The following is a 14,462-nucleotide window of genomic DNA, read 5'->3' on the forward strand; positions in this document are numbered from 1 at the left end:
GCCGTCCAAGGGCGAATCGCACGTCGAGGAGGGCGGCGGCCATGTACGTGTGCAACCCGGCGACGCGGCGGTGGGCGCCGCTGCCGTTCCCGCCGCAGGTCAGCGGCGCGCCGGCGCCCATGAACTTCGGTCGCCCGTTCCTCGTCTTCGACCCAGCCGTGTCGCTGCACTACCTCGCCATGTGCTTCCCCGGGGTGGCTGCCAGGCCGGCCCCACCCTCACCACCCGCCACCGGTGATCGCAAGAAGAGGCCTCGCCGCGACAGGTCTCATGTCGTGGTCTCCAACTTTAGTGAGGAGGATTACCCCGAGGACCTGCCGCCGTCTTTGATAGCCAAGTATGAAGAGGAGGTGGACAAGGTGGGCTCTATGGGTGGCCGCCGCACTCGTACGCCGTCCAAGTGTTCTCGTCGCGCACCGGCCGGTGGGAGGAGAGGCGCTTTGTCCGGCAAGGCGATGTCGTGGCGACGGTGTCCGACATGTGGTCAATGAATCCATATGCACCGGGTCATGGCAGAGTGCTTGCGAGAGTGCTTTGGGGCTACGCTGCCGTCTACTGGCAGGGAGCTTTCTACCTCACTTACCGTGGCGCATTCATCATAAGGTAAGAAAGAAAATGTCGTGCAGTCAAGTTCTTTGTTTTATCTTACCGACCTTAATTAACAAGCCTCTTCCTCTTGAACTGAACCCTCTTTGGTACGTAGGTTTTCGTTACTGGACGACAAGTATCAAGTGATCAAGACTCCACAATTGGTAGATACCTTCTTGGGAGGACCAAGATCCTAAACTAACGAATACGGGAAACATGTCATCCCCTATGTGTATTTGGGAAAATCCAGGCAGGGAGTCTACTACACCGCTCTCCACGGGTATCAGCTTCAGATATGGGTACTGCACGGATCCTAAACTAAAGCATCAAGCCGACCTTAAGCCCTACTTTTCGAGGCACTACAAGGAGATTGGCAAGTCTTGGATCTTAGACCCTGACGACCAAGGATCAAATGAGGGAGGACCGGAGGAGACCATGGATGGGACTCTTCTGATGATTGCGCTATTGATGCCAAAGGAGGGACCTGTAGTGATGACAACGAGGGTAGCACAGAGTTTCGTCGTGGTCTTGACTTGTTGGGGTATCATCCCTACAAGGAAATTGCTTTCTTGGGCAACCGCTACGACGCGTTCGCTTACTACCTAGAAAGCTCCAGGTTGCGGTGCTTGGGGTCAGTTTACCCAACTGGCCTACGCCTTCATGCTTACATGGAACAGAGGGTCAGTTCGCACATCTATACTCCGTGCATGGATGATCTGCTTCCTGCTCACAATGATCAATGGTGAAAATATGCACTTGGTTTAATTGGATAATAATGCTCATAGTAGGCATGTATTGGGATATTATATGTTGGGCAACAAGGATCGTTGTGTCCAAACTTTTCAAGTTATGATTTGCCTAAGAATAATCTTGGGTGCTGAAAGAACAATGTTACAATCTGAGCTCAACTTAGTTGTTTAACCAAGAGTTAACTCTAGAGATGAAGGCAGCGTATTCAATGAAAATCATCTTTACGGTGAGAACTCCGTGAAAACTGTGTTTATAAAAGTTAAAAATCTGTTTTAAAAATTGCATATGTTAAGTGATGTTTTATTCTACCTCATTTCCTTTAAAAAAATGGTTTCTGTCCTAAGTCAAACTTTTAACAATTTGACCAAATTTATAAAAAACTATAAACTTCTCCCTCCGATATATAGAAAGTGTCGCCCCTTTTGTACCAAGTTAAAGTTAGTACAATATTGTACTAAGAGGACGACACTTTTTATGGATCGGAAGGAGTACAAGACTAAGCCAATACCAATTAATAGGTAAAAAATGGAATATATATTTATTTGGTATATAGAGGAGAACAATACATTTTTATTAATTTGATCTCAACAATACATACCAAAATATATCTCATCTATTTATACAGGCCAAGCGACCAAAGAATAATGCACATAACTTAGTGTTAGATGGAGGGGAACGAGTCCACAGGAGATGAGGAGGCGCATGGTATAAGTGGGCATCTCCACCATGAACTGTTCCCAACAATCACTATGTACGGTAGAGGTGTGAACGATCTTGATCATACAAACAGGTTGCGAGACCTAAAGCGCATTAGTCTGGATTATACTCACTCCGTTTCATATTAAGTGTCGCAATTTTGTCTAAATACGCGTTGTCTAGATTACAAAGTTGAGACAGTTAATACGGGGCGGAGGAAGTACGATATTGTTATTCCAACCGAAAACAAGCGTTTTTTAATCTATTAACACACATGCAGCGATTTTCTAAGGGTGCACCGAAATCAGGCTTTTAGGATATAATATTAAAAAAAAGATTCTATTTGTCATAATATTTGTACCTCGTCTAGTTAGATCCATCGCATTCTAGTTAGAATTTCATCTCAAAAAGTCATAACTATGAAGAAAGGATCTTCAGTTCCCTTCTGCAATAGATTTTTCCTCGGCGGGATGCATAGACGGTATCATTTCGCCTTGGAGGTCTATCAGGAACAGACCCCGGCTTAAACCTCGACGCCTCGTGCCTCGCAAGCTCAGGCGGCACAGGGCTATTGCTCTGCACAAGCATCTGCTTAAGATCGAAGAAGATCTCACTGTCCCGAAGGGTCAGAAACGAAGTGGCCAGCCCCTTCTTCCCCGCACGCCCCGTCCTCCCGATCCGGTGCGTGTAAGCGTCCACGGCGCCAGGCATCTCGAAGTTGATCACATGAGCGACATCCGGCACGTCGATGCCACGGCCGGCAATGTCCGTCGCCACAAGGACATTGAACCTGCGGCTCCTGAACCCGTCAAGGCTGGCCTCCCTCTGGTCCTGGGATTTGCCTCCATGGAGCGTTGTGACTCTGAATCCTGCCCTGTCGAGATCCTTGGCGCAGCCATCCACGGAGAGCTTCGTGTTGCAGAAAACAATGGCGGTGTTGTCGTCCCCGAGGTCGGCGAGTATTCTCTTGAGCCGTGGTAGCTTATCTGAATCCTTGACCATGATCACGTTCTGGGTGACGAGACCCGTGCCCTTCCCCCTGGCGGATCCGCCGACCGTGACGACCACCGGGTTCCGGGGTACTTCCTCGCCAGCCGCTCCACGGCGGCTGGCATGGTGGCGCTGAACATGTGGGTGGTCCTGTAGACATTCTTCTGCTCCTCTGCTTCGTTCTCGGGCTTCAGGTTGCTGGTCGGCATTGCGTCGAGCACGCTGGCGACCTGCGGCTCGAACCCCATGTCGACCATCCTGTCGGCCTCGTCGAGCACGACGTAGCTGCAGCGGTTAAGCACGAGGTGCCTCCGCTCGAGGCAGTCGAGGAGCCGGCCGGGCGTGGCGACGATGACCTCGCAGCCCTGCCTGATCCTGAACGCCTGCTCCTCGATCGGCTGCCCGCCGACCACGGACACGACCTTGATTGATCCATGGCACGCCGCTGCCGCGAGCTTCGTCGTCTCCCTCTCGATCTGCTGCGCGAGTTCGCGTGTCGGTGCCATGACGACCGCGTAAGGGCCCTGGGGATCATGAACATCATCATCGGCCTCGCCGCGAGACATGATCATCGGCGGCGGCGAAGTCATGAGGTTCATGATGTAGGCGAGCATGGGGAGCACGAAGGCGGCGGTCTTGCCGGACCCGGTCTGGGCGACGCCGATCAGGTCGCGCCGCCGGAGCCCGAGCGGGACGGCGGCCATCTGGATCGGCGTGGGCGTCGCGTACCCGGCCATGGCGACGGCGCGGAGCAGGGGTTCCCCCAGCGCGCTCTCGGCCCAGGTCCGCATCGGCCGCGGCGGCACGGCGGAGCGGGACCCCTTGTACGAGATGTCGAAGTCCTCACGGAGGATCCGCCAGTCCCGCTCCGTCATCTCCGACAGCGCCTTCGCCGTCCCGTGCCGCCTGTACTCCACGCGCGTGCCGTCCAAGTCGTCCTTGTGCAGCGCGGCGGCAGAGGCGGAGGCGGCGGCGGCCTTCTTCTGCTCGCGGCGGTCGATGCCGGCGAGGAAGCCACGGCCGTAGAGGAGCGGCGCGCCGGCGCCGGTGCCGTCGTCGCGGGTGGTGTCCTCGGCGCTGTCCCAGTCGAAGCGGAACCTGTCCCGGAGCTTGGTGGCCATCGTCCTGGGCGGCTTCTTCTTGTCTTTGGACGATCCTCCCAGGTACTGCTCCTTGATCGCCTCCAGCTCCTTCTCCCGCGCCATCTTCTCCGCCCGATCCTTCTTCTCTCCGATGTCTCTATACGGATCTCTGCTGCGGTGTCGGGACGACGAGGAGTCTTGGCGAGGGGGTTTGGAGGGCCAATCAGGAGGCGGCGGCGGAGAGGGTCGGGGAATCGAGCCGCGGCGGAGCTGGTCGGCGACGGCGGCCTGGCGGCGCTCGAGGGCGAGGCGCTGGCGCTTCTCACGGGGGAGGAACACGGGGCTCGCCCCCGGCTCCGCGGCAGGGCCGTACCTATAAATTTGAGGCCCGTGCGAAATCTAAAATGAAGCCTTAAAATTGTGTTTGCCGATAAAAAAAATACAATTTTTCATTTAATTATACGACTTTCAGATATGCTCCTACTTATTGCGACACTTGGTACCAAACCATATACTACGGAGTAGTACTACTGTAGGCTGCGAGCGCACAGACTGTACAAAGCTATGAGCGTGCGATACATGTGGTGGGCGATTGATCGGTCATGTGGCCATTTTTCCTTTCCTGCCTGTTTCCATGAGTCATTGGGCCTTCTATTCAGTGGAGTATTAAGCATAAAAATTAATTAAGGTAACTATTAGTAGTACCAGTACTTAAGCAATTTTTGGTGGCCCCTAAAAATTGGGGGCCCTGTTCCGTCGCGCCTGCACGGGCCGTCCGACGAGCGCTTCATGGTGGGACGACACACGGACAGAGTGGATGCAGGGGGGCGGTGGGGATCTCAATCTGTTGCTACTTGTAGAGGGAAAGGGGGGAAATCAGTCAGTCACCGACTCGGAGAAGGTAAATTCAAATCCGTACTGAACTCGTTAAAACGATCTTATGATCCTACGACCACAAACATATCCAAGATTAACGACGCGGGCAGCCGGGCATGGAATCGGACTGCGCAGGTCTCATCTCCTGCAAAGTTGCACGTCGATCTGCTTACGGGCCGTCCAATTCCAGCCCACTCCGGCAGGCCGGCCAGCCCAGAGCATTTCCCGGCCTAGCTAGCGCACGTATAAATACCCAAACCCACAGAAATGAACACCCCGCAGCCAGCCAGGCCAACTCTCGATTTGCATCTTGTAACCAACCAACAAACCATCCATCCATCATCAGTCAGTCCATCATTCCCCTCTAGATCGATCCATCCATCCACATCTCCATTGATTCCGGCGAGCGGATCCATTGATTCCGGCGGCCATGATATCGTGGCACGACCTCTACACGGTGCTGTCGGCGGTGGTGCCGCTGTACGTGGCCATGGCGCTCGCCTACGGCTCCGTCCGGTGGTGGGGCGTCATCACCCCGGACCAGTGCGGCGGCATCAACCGCTTCGTGGCCGTCTTCGCCGTGCCGCTGCTCTCCTTCAAGGTCATCTCCGGCACCGACCTCTACGCCATGGACCTGCGCTTCGCCGCCGCCGACACGCTCCACAAGTGCGCCGTCCTCGCCGCCCTCGCAGCCTCCGCCCGCTTCTTCCCTGGCTCCGGCGGGAGCAGGCTCGACTGGCCCGTCACGTTCTTCTCCTTCGCCACGCTGCCCAACACGCTCATCATGGGGATCCCGCTGCTGGTGGCCATGTACGGCAGCCATGCCGGGGATCTCATGGTCCAGCTCGTCGTGCTCCAGTGCATCGTCTGGTACACTCTCTTGTTGTTTCTCTTCGAGCTCCGGGCCGCCAGGGCTCTCATCTCTGCCGCTGCCGCTGCTGCCGGCGCCGGGGGCCGCCGAGAGCGCGTCGAGTCCTTCGTGGTCGATCCGGACGTGGTGTCGCTCGACGGCAGCCATGCCGAGGCGCAGGCCGAGGTCGCGCCCGACGGCAGCATGCGGCTCACCGTGCGCCGGGCGTCGGCATCGGCGTCGGCGTCGCGGAGGTCGCTCATGGCGGGCGGCGTGGGCGCGGCCACGCCGCGCGCGTCGAACCTGACCGGCGTGGAGATCTACTCGGCGTGCTCGTCGCCGAGGGTCTCGCTCGGTGCCCACGCCGACCTAACCGCGCACCCGGCTGCGCCGGCATCGGCATCGGCATCGGCATTGCGCGCGTCGAGCTTCGGCGCCGCGGACCTGTTCTCGCTGCACTCGTCGAGGCAGCACACGCCGCGGCCGTCGGCGTCGGCCAGCTTCGACGAGCGGAACCCCAGGGCGACTGCCGCCGTTGCGCCCGTCAACGACGACGACGGCGCCGGGGACGACGACAGAAAAAACAGCGACGCGCGCGTGTTGGACTGGAGCTCCGGGGCGTCCGAGGTCAGCGGGCTGCCGGTGTTCCGCGCCGGCGTCGGCAGGGACAGCGGCCGCCTACGGTTGCAGCCCATCGGCTCCGGCTCCTCCAGAAGTACGTACGTCAGTGATCTAGCACATCATGTCACTCACGCACTGTCACTCACTGATGATGAGTCATTTCTGTTTGTTTGCAGTGATCCGGGCGGCGAGGGGACCGGCACCGACGTGTGCCAAGCCGGAGGCCGCAGTGCATGAGGCCGTGGCGAAGCTGGAGGCCGGCTTGGCGAAGACGACGACGGATGAGCGGCAGAAGCATGAGCAGCAGGGAGTGGCGAAAGACGGCGGTGCGGGGCAGAAGATGCCGCCGGCGGGGGTGATGACGCGGCTGATCCTGACGATGGTGTGGCGCAGGCTGATCCGGAACCCCAACACGTACGCCAGTGTCGTCGGCCTCACCTGGTCGCTCGTCGAGTTCCGGTAGTCATTAAAACCCTCTCGTTTTCCTTCATGAATGCTTGGATCAATTTTGTCTCTAGTTAATTGTGGCGAATTTGATGCAGATACAAGATCGCCATGCCGGCCATAGTGGCCAACTCCATCTCCATCCTCTCCAACACAGGCCTGGGAATGGCCATGTTTAGCCTGGGGCTGTTCATGGCCATGCAGCCCAAGCTCATCGCCTGCGGCCATACCGTGGCGGCCACCACTTTGGCCGTCCGCTTCCTCTTCGCCCCGGCCACCATGGCCGCCGCCGCCGCCACCGTCGGCCTCCGCGGCACGCTGCTCCGCGTCGCCATCGTCCAGGCCGCGCTGCCGCAAGGGATCGTACCCTTCGTGTTCGCCAAGGAGTACAATCTCCATGCCGCCGCTCTCTGCACCGGGTACGCCAACAAACCACTCACTCCCATCTTGTTGAATTCTTCTTCTTTCAGATACTACTTTCTGTTATAACTAATTAATTACTTCCATAAAACGAAAAGCATGCAATTGCTCTTTGACTAAATGGGCTCTGTCAGCATTTAGCACCTGTCCGAAATGGAGAAAGCTCCCAACTGTTTTTACTGCATGCATGGATTCAAATTAGGGTCCAATTATTATTAACTTTAACATGTTTTTTAACTACTTGCGTGCAGGGTCATATTTGGCATGCTAATAGCTCTCCCCATCGCCTTGGTCTACTACATTATTCTTGGGCTGCTGTGATTGATTGATTGATTGATGACTGTCCATGGATGGTCCGGATTTACTAGCAGTGCTTTAATTAGAGCAGAGAGTCATTCTTTTCCTTTGAGAAATTTTGAGCACTGCCCGTTCGTGTAGATCGAAATTTTGCAGGAGATAACCGCTTAATATTATGGGTCGTCATTCGTTTCCAAGGAAATTACTGGCGACCACATTCAAAGTGATAGTGTTGTTAAAGAAGTCACGCCCATTTTTCTTCTTCCACACGCTCCGTTCTTAATCAATTTCCAATATTGCACTGCACCTATAAAGCTTTAACAACCAACCATCTTCTCAAAAAAAATTGATCCGATAAGAGGGCGTAAAACCCCCATTAATTCGTGTCTAAAAATCATACTAGTCAGTTACTGATGCCCATCTCCTGTGCATGAACAAAAGAAGACATGAGAGGACCATATGAATTGTTTGAGAATTGGAACAAGGCTAAAAAAATTAGAGGGGGCCAATGCTCCCCTGTATTTATTTGTTCACACTTATCTGAGCTTATTGCTGGACGTGGTAACTTGGAAATAAAATTGGCTGGCAGTGTTGATAAAAAAAAAGTAGGGAACAAATGAAGAAACCTTATGTTTTTGTAGTTCCACGGAGCAAATTTAGCCAAAACACTTGCCAATTCAAAACATAACTTAACATCTGCATTTTCTTCAATCTGACAATCATTCTCCTGGCCCTATGATATCACCACTCACGGGCAACTTTCGCTTAGATCTACGGGCGAGATGTACCGTTTTATAGTTTATTTGGTAGCATGCCTGTCATGCTTAGGGTTGGAGATTGCCGTATCTCATGGTCATGAGTGAATCAAGTAGTCTTAGGAAACAGGTTGTGCAATTGTATAGAATTCCTTTATCGTTTTAATAAAGTTATGCAGGCTGGCCTAGGCCCGCCGTAGTTCGGGTCACAAAACAATTGTATAGAAATAGTGACCAAGAGCATCACTGATTGTAAAGGGTTTACAAGATCACAATAATAGGATATAGGGAGAGTACTTCGTATTGTCAAAATTGTACAGGATTGTGGTAGCTCCTCCTAGGATAGGACAAGGAACTGGTTTGTCGGTTAGACATGGTTCTTGACAAAGTACAAAAAACGAGTAGATCAAATTTACAGTACAACAGAGTTACCATAACAGACTGTGTGGTCTTATTGGTTGTATAGAATCTTGGCTTCAATTAAAGATCATTCTGATCTTGCGCACCTATAGACATGCTGTTGTACATAGTTTATACTATGATTGCTTCCTTGACCTTGGAAAAATCAGGTTTTCAGTTGAGCAATCTTCTGCGAGACATCATCATCTGTTCCCTCCACACACTCCGAAAGGGAATCCTCCTAGAAAGTGCAGTATAATCATTGCAGCGTCAGAAATTGGTCAAATCAGATAGATGTGATCTTAAAGAGATATAAGCAGTCAAAAGAGGAAAAATAGTGTAGACATACTGCATGTGTGGAACTCAAATATACCTGTAATTTTCGATAAAAGATGAAACCATGATGATGTATATGTGCTTATGTAGTGTAGGAATGGAAGGATGCTGCTACTGGACTTACATCTTTATTTTTTATTTCACCTATGCACTTGGAAGCACTCATGGTTTCACTTTTCAACAAGCTCCGCGCACTCATGAGTGGTTTGCTTATTCCATCTGACACTGATGCAAGTTCTGGCTTCTCACCTACATTCAGCTTCATGTTGTAGTCACCATCTCCATGCTTATTGCCAATTACTCTTTCCCTGAGATAAGATGCAAGAATTGTTAGTTACAAGAATATAGAAGAATAAATCTAGGTTCCCTATTCGTAGGATGACTGAAATGTTTTTACATATTTTTTGTAGATCAATGATTCATATGACCAATTCAAATTCAATGGCCTTACATATTGATTAAAAAAAGGAAATCAACAATTGACAAAAGCTTTATTTTGTTAACTATGCTCACCAGTGCGTAGAAAACAGTACACTGGAGACTGAACTCACAACTACTGCATCTAGTATATCCTACATGCCTAACCAATTGAATATCCCTTCCTAGTCCAAATAGAATTGTCTTTAGGAAAATAGCATAAGGTTCTCAAAGGAAACAAGACTAGGTTCGAAAACAAATAAACTAGTCCATATGTCTCTGCACTCCCTTTGTCAAACTGTATACCCAGAGATACCACGTTAGTAAGAACAAATGGAAGTTTTGATGAACATATTGCCTTGGTAAGGAAGCATTCTGCCGCAGCTGTGGACTGGATTTTTCACCCTTTGCGCCACCTTCTTCCAAATGAGCAAACTGCCGCTTAAAGCGATCCACCCCACTGTCAGCATACATGCACATACATCAGGGTTATACGTTTATAGCTGCAATACATGTCAACTATAACTTTAAGTAGCATAATTCAGTATGTTTGCATGCAAGAATATAGGATAGTAATCATAACATTCTCAACATAAGTAAAACATAGTTGTAGAGGAAAACAGTGAACTCACCTAGGAAACATGAAGCTCATCTGGTCTCCTCCTCCGCGTAGGTATTCTTGCAACATATGAGGATGGTACTCTAAAATCTAAAAAAATGCAACATGGGTTAGTAAAACAGTGAATCAAGAAGTTGCCTATCATAACTCCACGACATGATTGAGTAATGGTACCTCCCTGTAAATTAATTCTCGTACATCATCTTTGGCCAATTTCCTCTTCTCGAACTCAAATTCAAGTTTTGAGATAGGCTGTGTTATGGGTTCACGTTCAGAATTTGCTAATCCAGTAAAGTACGGATCTGTCAGGGCCTTCAAGAACATTTCCATATCTCAGTATAGAGGATACCAATTATACCCAACATTTCAAAGCTGGCATTTCTATGGTAAACAACAGTTGGTCTCAAGCATTTGTACCTCGTCAGCACTTGGCCGATCCTTAGGATCGAAGGCAAGAAGACGCTCCAGCAAATGGAGAGCCATGGGATCGATACCTGGAAATTTTTTAGTTAACGGAACTTTAGGCTTTTTCCTCATATTGCTCAAGTATCGCCGAGCTTTTTCATTCCGTATCTGCACCATTCGGTAAAAGGGTGTAAAAGACATGGTTTAAGCATCATTGCCACAATTTAAACTTCATTTTCTACGATAATATTTTGGCAACGGTGCCGGCTATTGATGCCAATTTGCGCAGAACTCCGTGGTTCATAGTGCTTCGTAACACAGAACACGAACTGCTGTCCAACTTACTGCTAACTAGCGAGAAGCAAGCATACCTTAGAGAGGGATTCTGCTGAAGGAGTGCCAAGTAGATCAGTCATCAGATCCAATTGATGCACAACATTCTTCCCTGGAAAGAGTGGCTTCCCTGTAAGCATTTCAGCAAATATGCATCCAACGCTCCAAATATCAATCGCAGGAGTGTACTGCAAAAGTTGAGTCAAAAGTCCAATTTTCAGCTCCTTATATAACCTTTGCTAAACATGCACACAAATCAATTCAGAACCAAATAAACCATCAAGATCAAACTATAACGAAGCCACGCTTCTATTGTCAATGTTCACGGTTATGCAAAAGCAGAGGACACCAAGCCATGCCTCTATAGCCAATACGCAAGGTTATACGGGAGCAGAGGACAAAGTTTCTCTATAGATTTTCCTAGGAGAATTCTCTATTGAAGATAGGTAGCACAGCATACAATATTCAGATCACGACAGGTTGAACCGAATTATGTTTTAATCTTACAGACATTTGAGAACTGTACTAGCAACTCTCAAAGGGAAGGAAACTGAAGTTGCAAACACACAAAAATCAATCAACATGTGTGATTCATGAAAAGAATAACTCAAGATATGCCTCAGGTTTAATTTATACAACACCTGATAGCTCCCCGTAACTAGCATTGCTCTCGTGTCGACTATCGAAACACATAGTAGTAATACAGCAACTTCGGAAGAAAATCTATTAGCATGGTCATTCTTCTCTCTTTTTTACGAATAGCATGGTGCCTAATAAAGAGTAAGGATGAAAATTCAATCACCTTCGAGAAAAATGAGCCACACAGTTCTGGAGCACGATACCATCTAGTTGCCACGTAATCCTAGGAGAAGACATGCAAAATCATAAGAAGTAAGCTTTCGTGGCTCAGCGTAAAGACTCCTCTCAACATTACTAAAATGAATACCGTCCAGAATATGGCTGATGGGGCCCCATCATTAAATGACACCCGGGCAAGGCCAAAATCACAGATCTTCAGCTTGCAATCAGCATTGGCTAGAATGTTCTTGGGCTTAAGATCGCGATGGAAAACATTCGCTGCAAAACAATAACCAACCGGTCAGTACAGCAAAACCAAAGGAAAACGAAAATCTAATGAACATTACCAAATTCGCAAGTGGAGTCTATTAACCTGTATGAATGTACTTCATTCCACGGAGCAGCTGATACAAGAAGAACTGGTGATGCTCTGGTGTGAGATCATCGTTCGCTTTTATTACCTGATGGAGATCCGACTCCATCAGCTCAAAGACTACATATATGTCCCTGAATTCCCTCCTTGAAGGAGGCAGCATAATGTGCTTAATCTCAACTATGTCCGGGTGACGCAGCAGCCGGAGCAACTTGATCTCCCTAAGAATGCGGGTGGCATCAGAGACATGATCAAAGACGTCATTGATCTTCTTGATCGCACAACGTTCACCCGTCTGGGTGTCGACAGCAGCGGCCACAACACCATAACTCCCTTTGCCAATAACCTCACTGACCTTATACCGGTTTGCTTCACCATACTCCGTGAAGAACTCGGATTCCGAGGTCTGAAAAGGAAGAATCAAATGCATGTTCGTACCATTAGTTGCGAACGCTATATGATGTTAACATAAAGATTTACCACTGGTGAAATATATTGAAATAAAAAAAGGTAGGTCACATTTCAGTTGATGATACTGATGGCCTCGCCAAAGAAAATTAGGATACTGATGGCCTCACATGAAAAGATATGACACTGATGGAATAAAGATTGGAACTCAGGATACAGATAATAAGATAAAAAGGTTGGAACTCAGAATCAGAAGACTTGCACACAACTGGAAAATTACACAAACAGTTTGTTGCCCCTGTTGGGTTTGGACTAAATTAGGAAGTGATTGAACATTGGTGCAGCAAACATTATTTTTCTCATATCAACCACATGGTGGCAAATGCCTGTAGCATGGGATCATAAAAAAGGCAACAAAAATGTAATAATTGAAAAGCAAAAGCATAATCTCCTGTAGCCCGTGTCCTGTTGGTATTGAGCATTGACCCAGTTTCAGATGAGACAGGAACAGCCAAAGGCAAGGGTCCCGTGATAATGTTTCCTAAATGCCGCGCTTTATTAGGTTGGTTCACGGACGCGTTGATGTGTGGCAGTTCGTACAAACTAATACTGACATTATCGATGATCCAAGAATTTTTTTTTTCTGCAAGCCTTTGGATGCCGCATCCAGCATCACCATTACCAAATCCGGGCAAATCCAACCAAGCAGATCCACAATAATAACTGGAAAGAAAGCAAAGCATAAACTCGTACGCGCGGGCACAGAGTTCCACGGAAAGGTCGATGGGAACCGCCATTGAATTGAACCACCGCTCAAGCCGGGAGATGGGATCCAAACATGGGCGCCGTAAACGGCCAGATTAAAGGAAGAAATCCGCAAGTATCCAAACAGAGACCACGGAGTTGGAGGGAGGAAGGAAAGGAGAAGAGGAGACAAGACAAGAACGCACCTTCTTGCCCGGATCCATGACGCGAGGCGGCTTGGTGCGCACCGGCGCGCGTGCTGCTACAACGCCCTGCTCGTCGTCCCCCAACACGACGACAATGTACTCCTCGGGGTCGGAGTCGGGGCCCTCGGCGGCGTCCTCCCACTCGACAACGACCTCGCCGTGGTGGTCGCCCTGGTGCTGCGGGAGCGAGTGGGCGCGCAGGTCGCTGGTGGAGGAGGAGGAGGTGGTATTACTGGGCAGGTGGGAGGAGGAAGAGGAGGAGACGCGGCGGGAGCGGTGGTGACGGAGCCAGCGGATGAGGCCGCCCATCCATCAACCGGAGCTGCCTATTCCTGGGCTGTGGGCCTGTGGCGGAGGAGCAGCATTGGGCGGCGGAGGATGCCGCGGAAGCGCGTCTTCCGCGGGCGCGCTCACGGTGGGGTGGTGGGGGAGTAGCGGCGCGGGGATGGCGGGCGGCGTGCGGGCAAGTGGCGGTTGCCGGTTGGGGTGGGGCGGAACGTGGGTAGGAGACGGCGTTTGAATCCTGGAGACTACTGGCCTACTGGGGAACACGTCGGAGACTTTTCTTTTTTTCCTTTCCTTTTTATTTACTGCTCCTATTTGACTTTATTAAAACATTCAGTTCATCATTGATTTTATTTACCCTGCTGTAAAAAAAAGATATTTTTACGCACACGCCATAATGCTTATAAAATATATATTTACCAAAACAATATACCGTGAAAATATATTTCATGATGTGTCAGGTGATTCCATTTGACATTGTAGATGCTGATATCCCTCGTTGTAAGCTTGATCAAAATTTAGAAAGTTTGAGTATCAGCAAAAAATTATGTCTTGTGGTTTGGAGAAGAGAGTATTTCTTAACCCGCAAAAAAGAAGAAGAGAGTATTTCTTTTTTGTAATAATGATCTCTTAACAAAATTTATGTCTTTTGTTTTGGAGCAGAGGAAAACCTGAATTATGTGTTTCTCAAAATAAAAACCTTCATCCGTGTAAATTATGTTTTGGAGTCCTAACAAAGGTCGCACAATTACATGAAAGAAATTCAATCC

General features: G+C 49.7%; 2 protein-coding genes and 1 pseudogene across 2 annotated transcripts; 1 reads left to right on the forward strand and 2 right to left on the reverse strand.

The window, feature by feature from the left end:
* Positions 1-2,451: 2,451 nt before the first annotated feature.
* Positions 2,452-5,398, reverse strand: LOC100841211 (annotated as a pseudogene).
* On the forward strand, positions 5,288-7,747 carry LOC100841516 (probable auxin efflux carrier component 3b). Its single transcript, XM_003565820.4, has 4 exons — positions 5,288-6,547; positions 6,630-6,912; positions 6,996-7,316; positions 7,569-7,747. Exons 1-4 carry the CDS (start codon positions 5,413-5,415, stop codon positions 7,636-7,638), a joined length of 1,809 nt encoding a protein of 602 aa, XP_003565868.1. The 5' UTR covers positions 5,288-5,412; the 3' UTR covers positions 7,639-7,747.
* An 839-nt stretch (positions 7,748-8,586) lies between these two features.
* Positions 8,587-13,919, reverse strand: LOC100841823 (mitogen-activated protein kinase 17). The gene is made up of 11 exons (XM_010232694.3): positions 13,408-13,919; positions 12,050-12,455; positions 11,825-11,955; positions 11,681-11,740; positions 10,917-11,066; positions 10,558-10,713; positions 10,315-10,452; positions 10,154-10,230; positions 9,880-9,981; positions 9,229-9,412; positions 8,587-9,009 (listed from the first exon to the last, which is right to left on the reverse strand). The coding sequence occupies exons 1-11, from the start codon at positions 13,714-13,716 to the stop codon at positions 8,935-8,937; spliced, it is 1,788 nt and encodes a 595-aa protein (XP_010230996.1). The 5' UTR covers positions 13,717-13,919; the 3' UTR covers positions 8,587-8,934.
* Between the last annotated feature and the right edge of the window lie 543 nt (positions 13,920-14,462).

The sequence above is a fragment of the Brachypodium distachyon genome, chromosome 2, assembly GCF_000005505.3.
Source record: "Brachypodium distachyon strain Bd21 chromosome 2, Brachypodium_distachyon_v3.0, whole genome shotgun sequence".
NCBI lineage: Eukaryota > Viridiplantae > Streptophyta > Magnoliopsida > Poales > Poaceae > Brachypodium > Brachypodium distachyon.

What these genes read in the sequence shown, in the direction of transcription:
- LOC100841823 (XM_010232694.3), bottom strand. Translation starts at nt 13,716, where the DNA reads ATGGGCGGCCTCATCCGCTGGCTCCGTCACCACCGCTCCCGCCGCGTC. An exon ending in CAGCAGAATCCCTCTCTAAG is followed by an intron (nt 10,714 to 10,916) that starts GTATGCTTGCTT and finishes CGAATGGTGCAG; the next exon opens with ATACGGAATGAAAAAGCTCG. An exon ending in ATGAGCTTCATGTTTCCTAG is followed by an intron (nt 9,982 to 10,153) that starts GTGAGTTCACTG and finishes GTATGCTGACAG; the next exon opens with TGGGGTGGATCGCTTTAAGC.
- LOC100841516 (XM_003565820.4), top strand. Translation starts at nt 5,413, where the DNA reads ATGATATCGTGGCACGACCTCTACACGGTGCTGTCGGCGGTGGTGCCG. An exon ending in CGGCTCCGGCTCCTCCAGAA is followed by an intron (nt 6,548 to 6,629) that starts GTACGTACGTCA and finishes GTTTGTTTGCAG; the next exon opens with TGATCCGGGCGGCGAGGGGA. An exon ending in TGGTCGCTCGTCGAGTTCCG is followed by an intron (nt 6,913 to 6,995) that starts GTAGTCATTAAA and finishes AATTTGATGCAG; the next exon opens with ATACAAGATCGCCATGCCGG.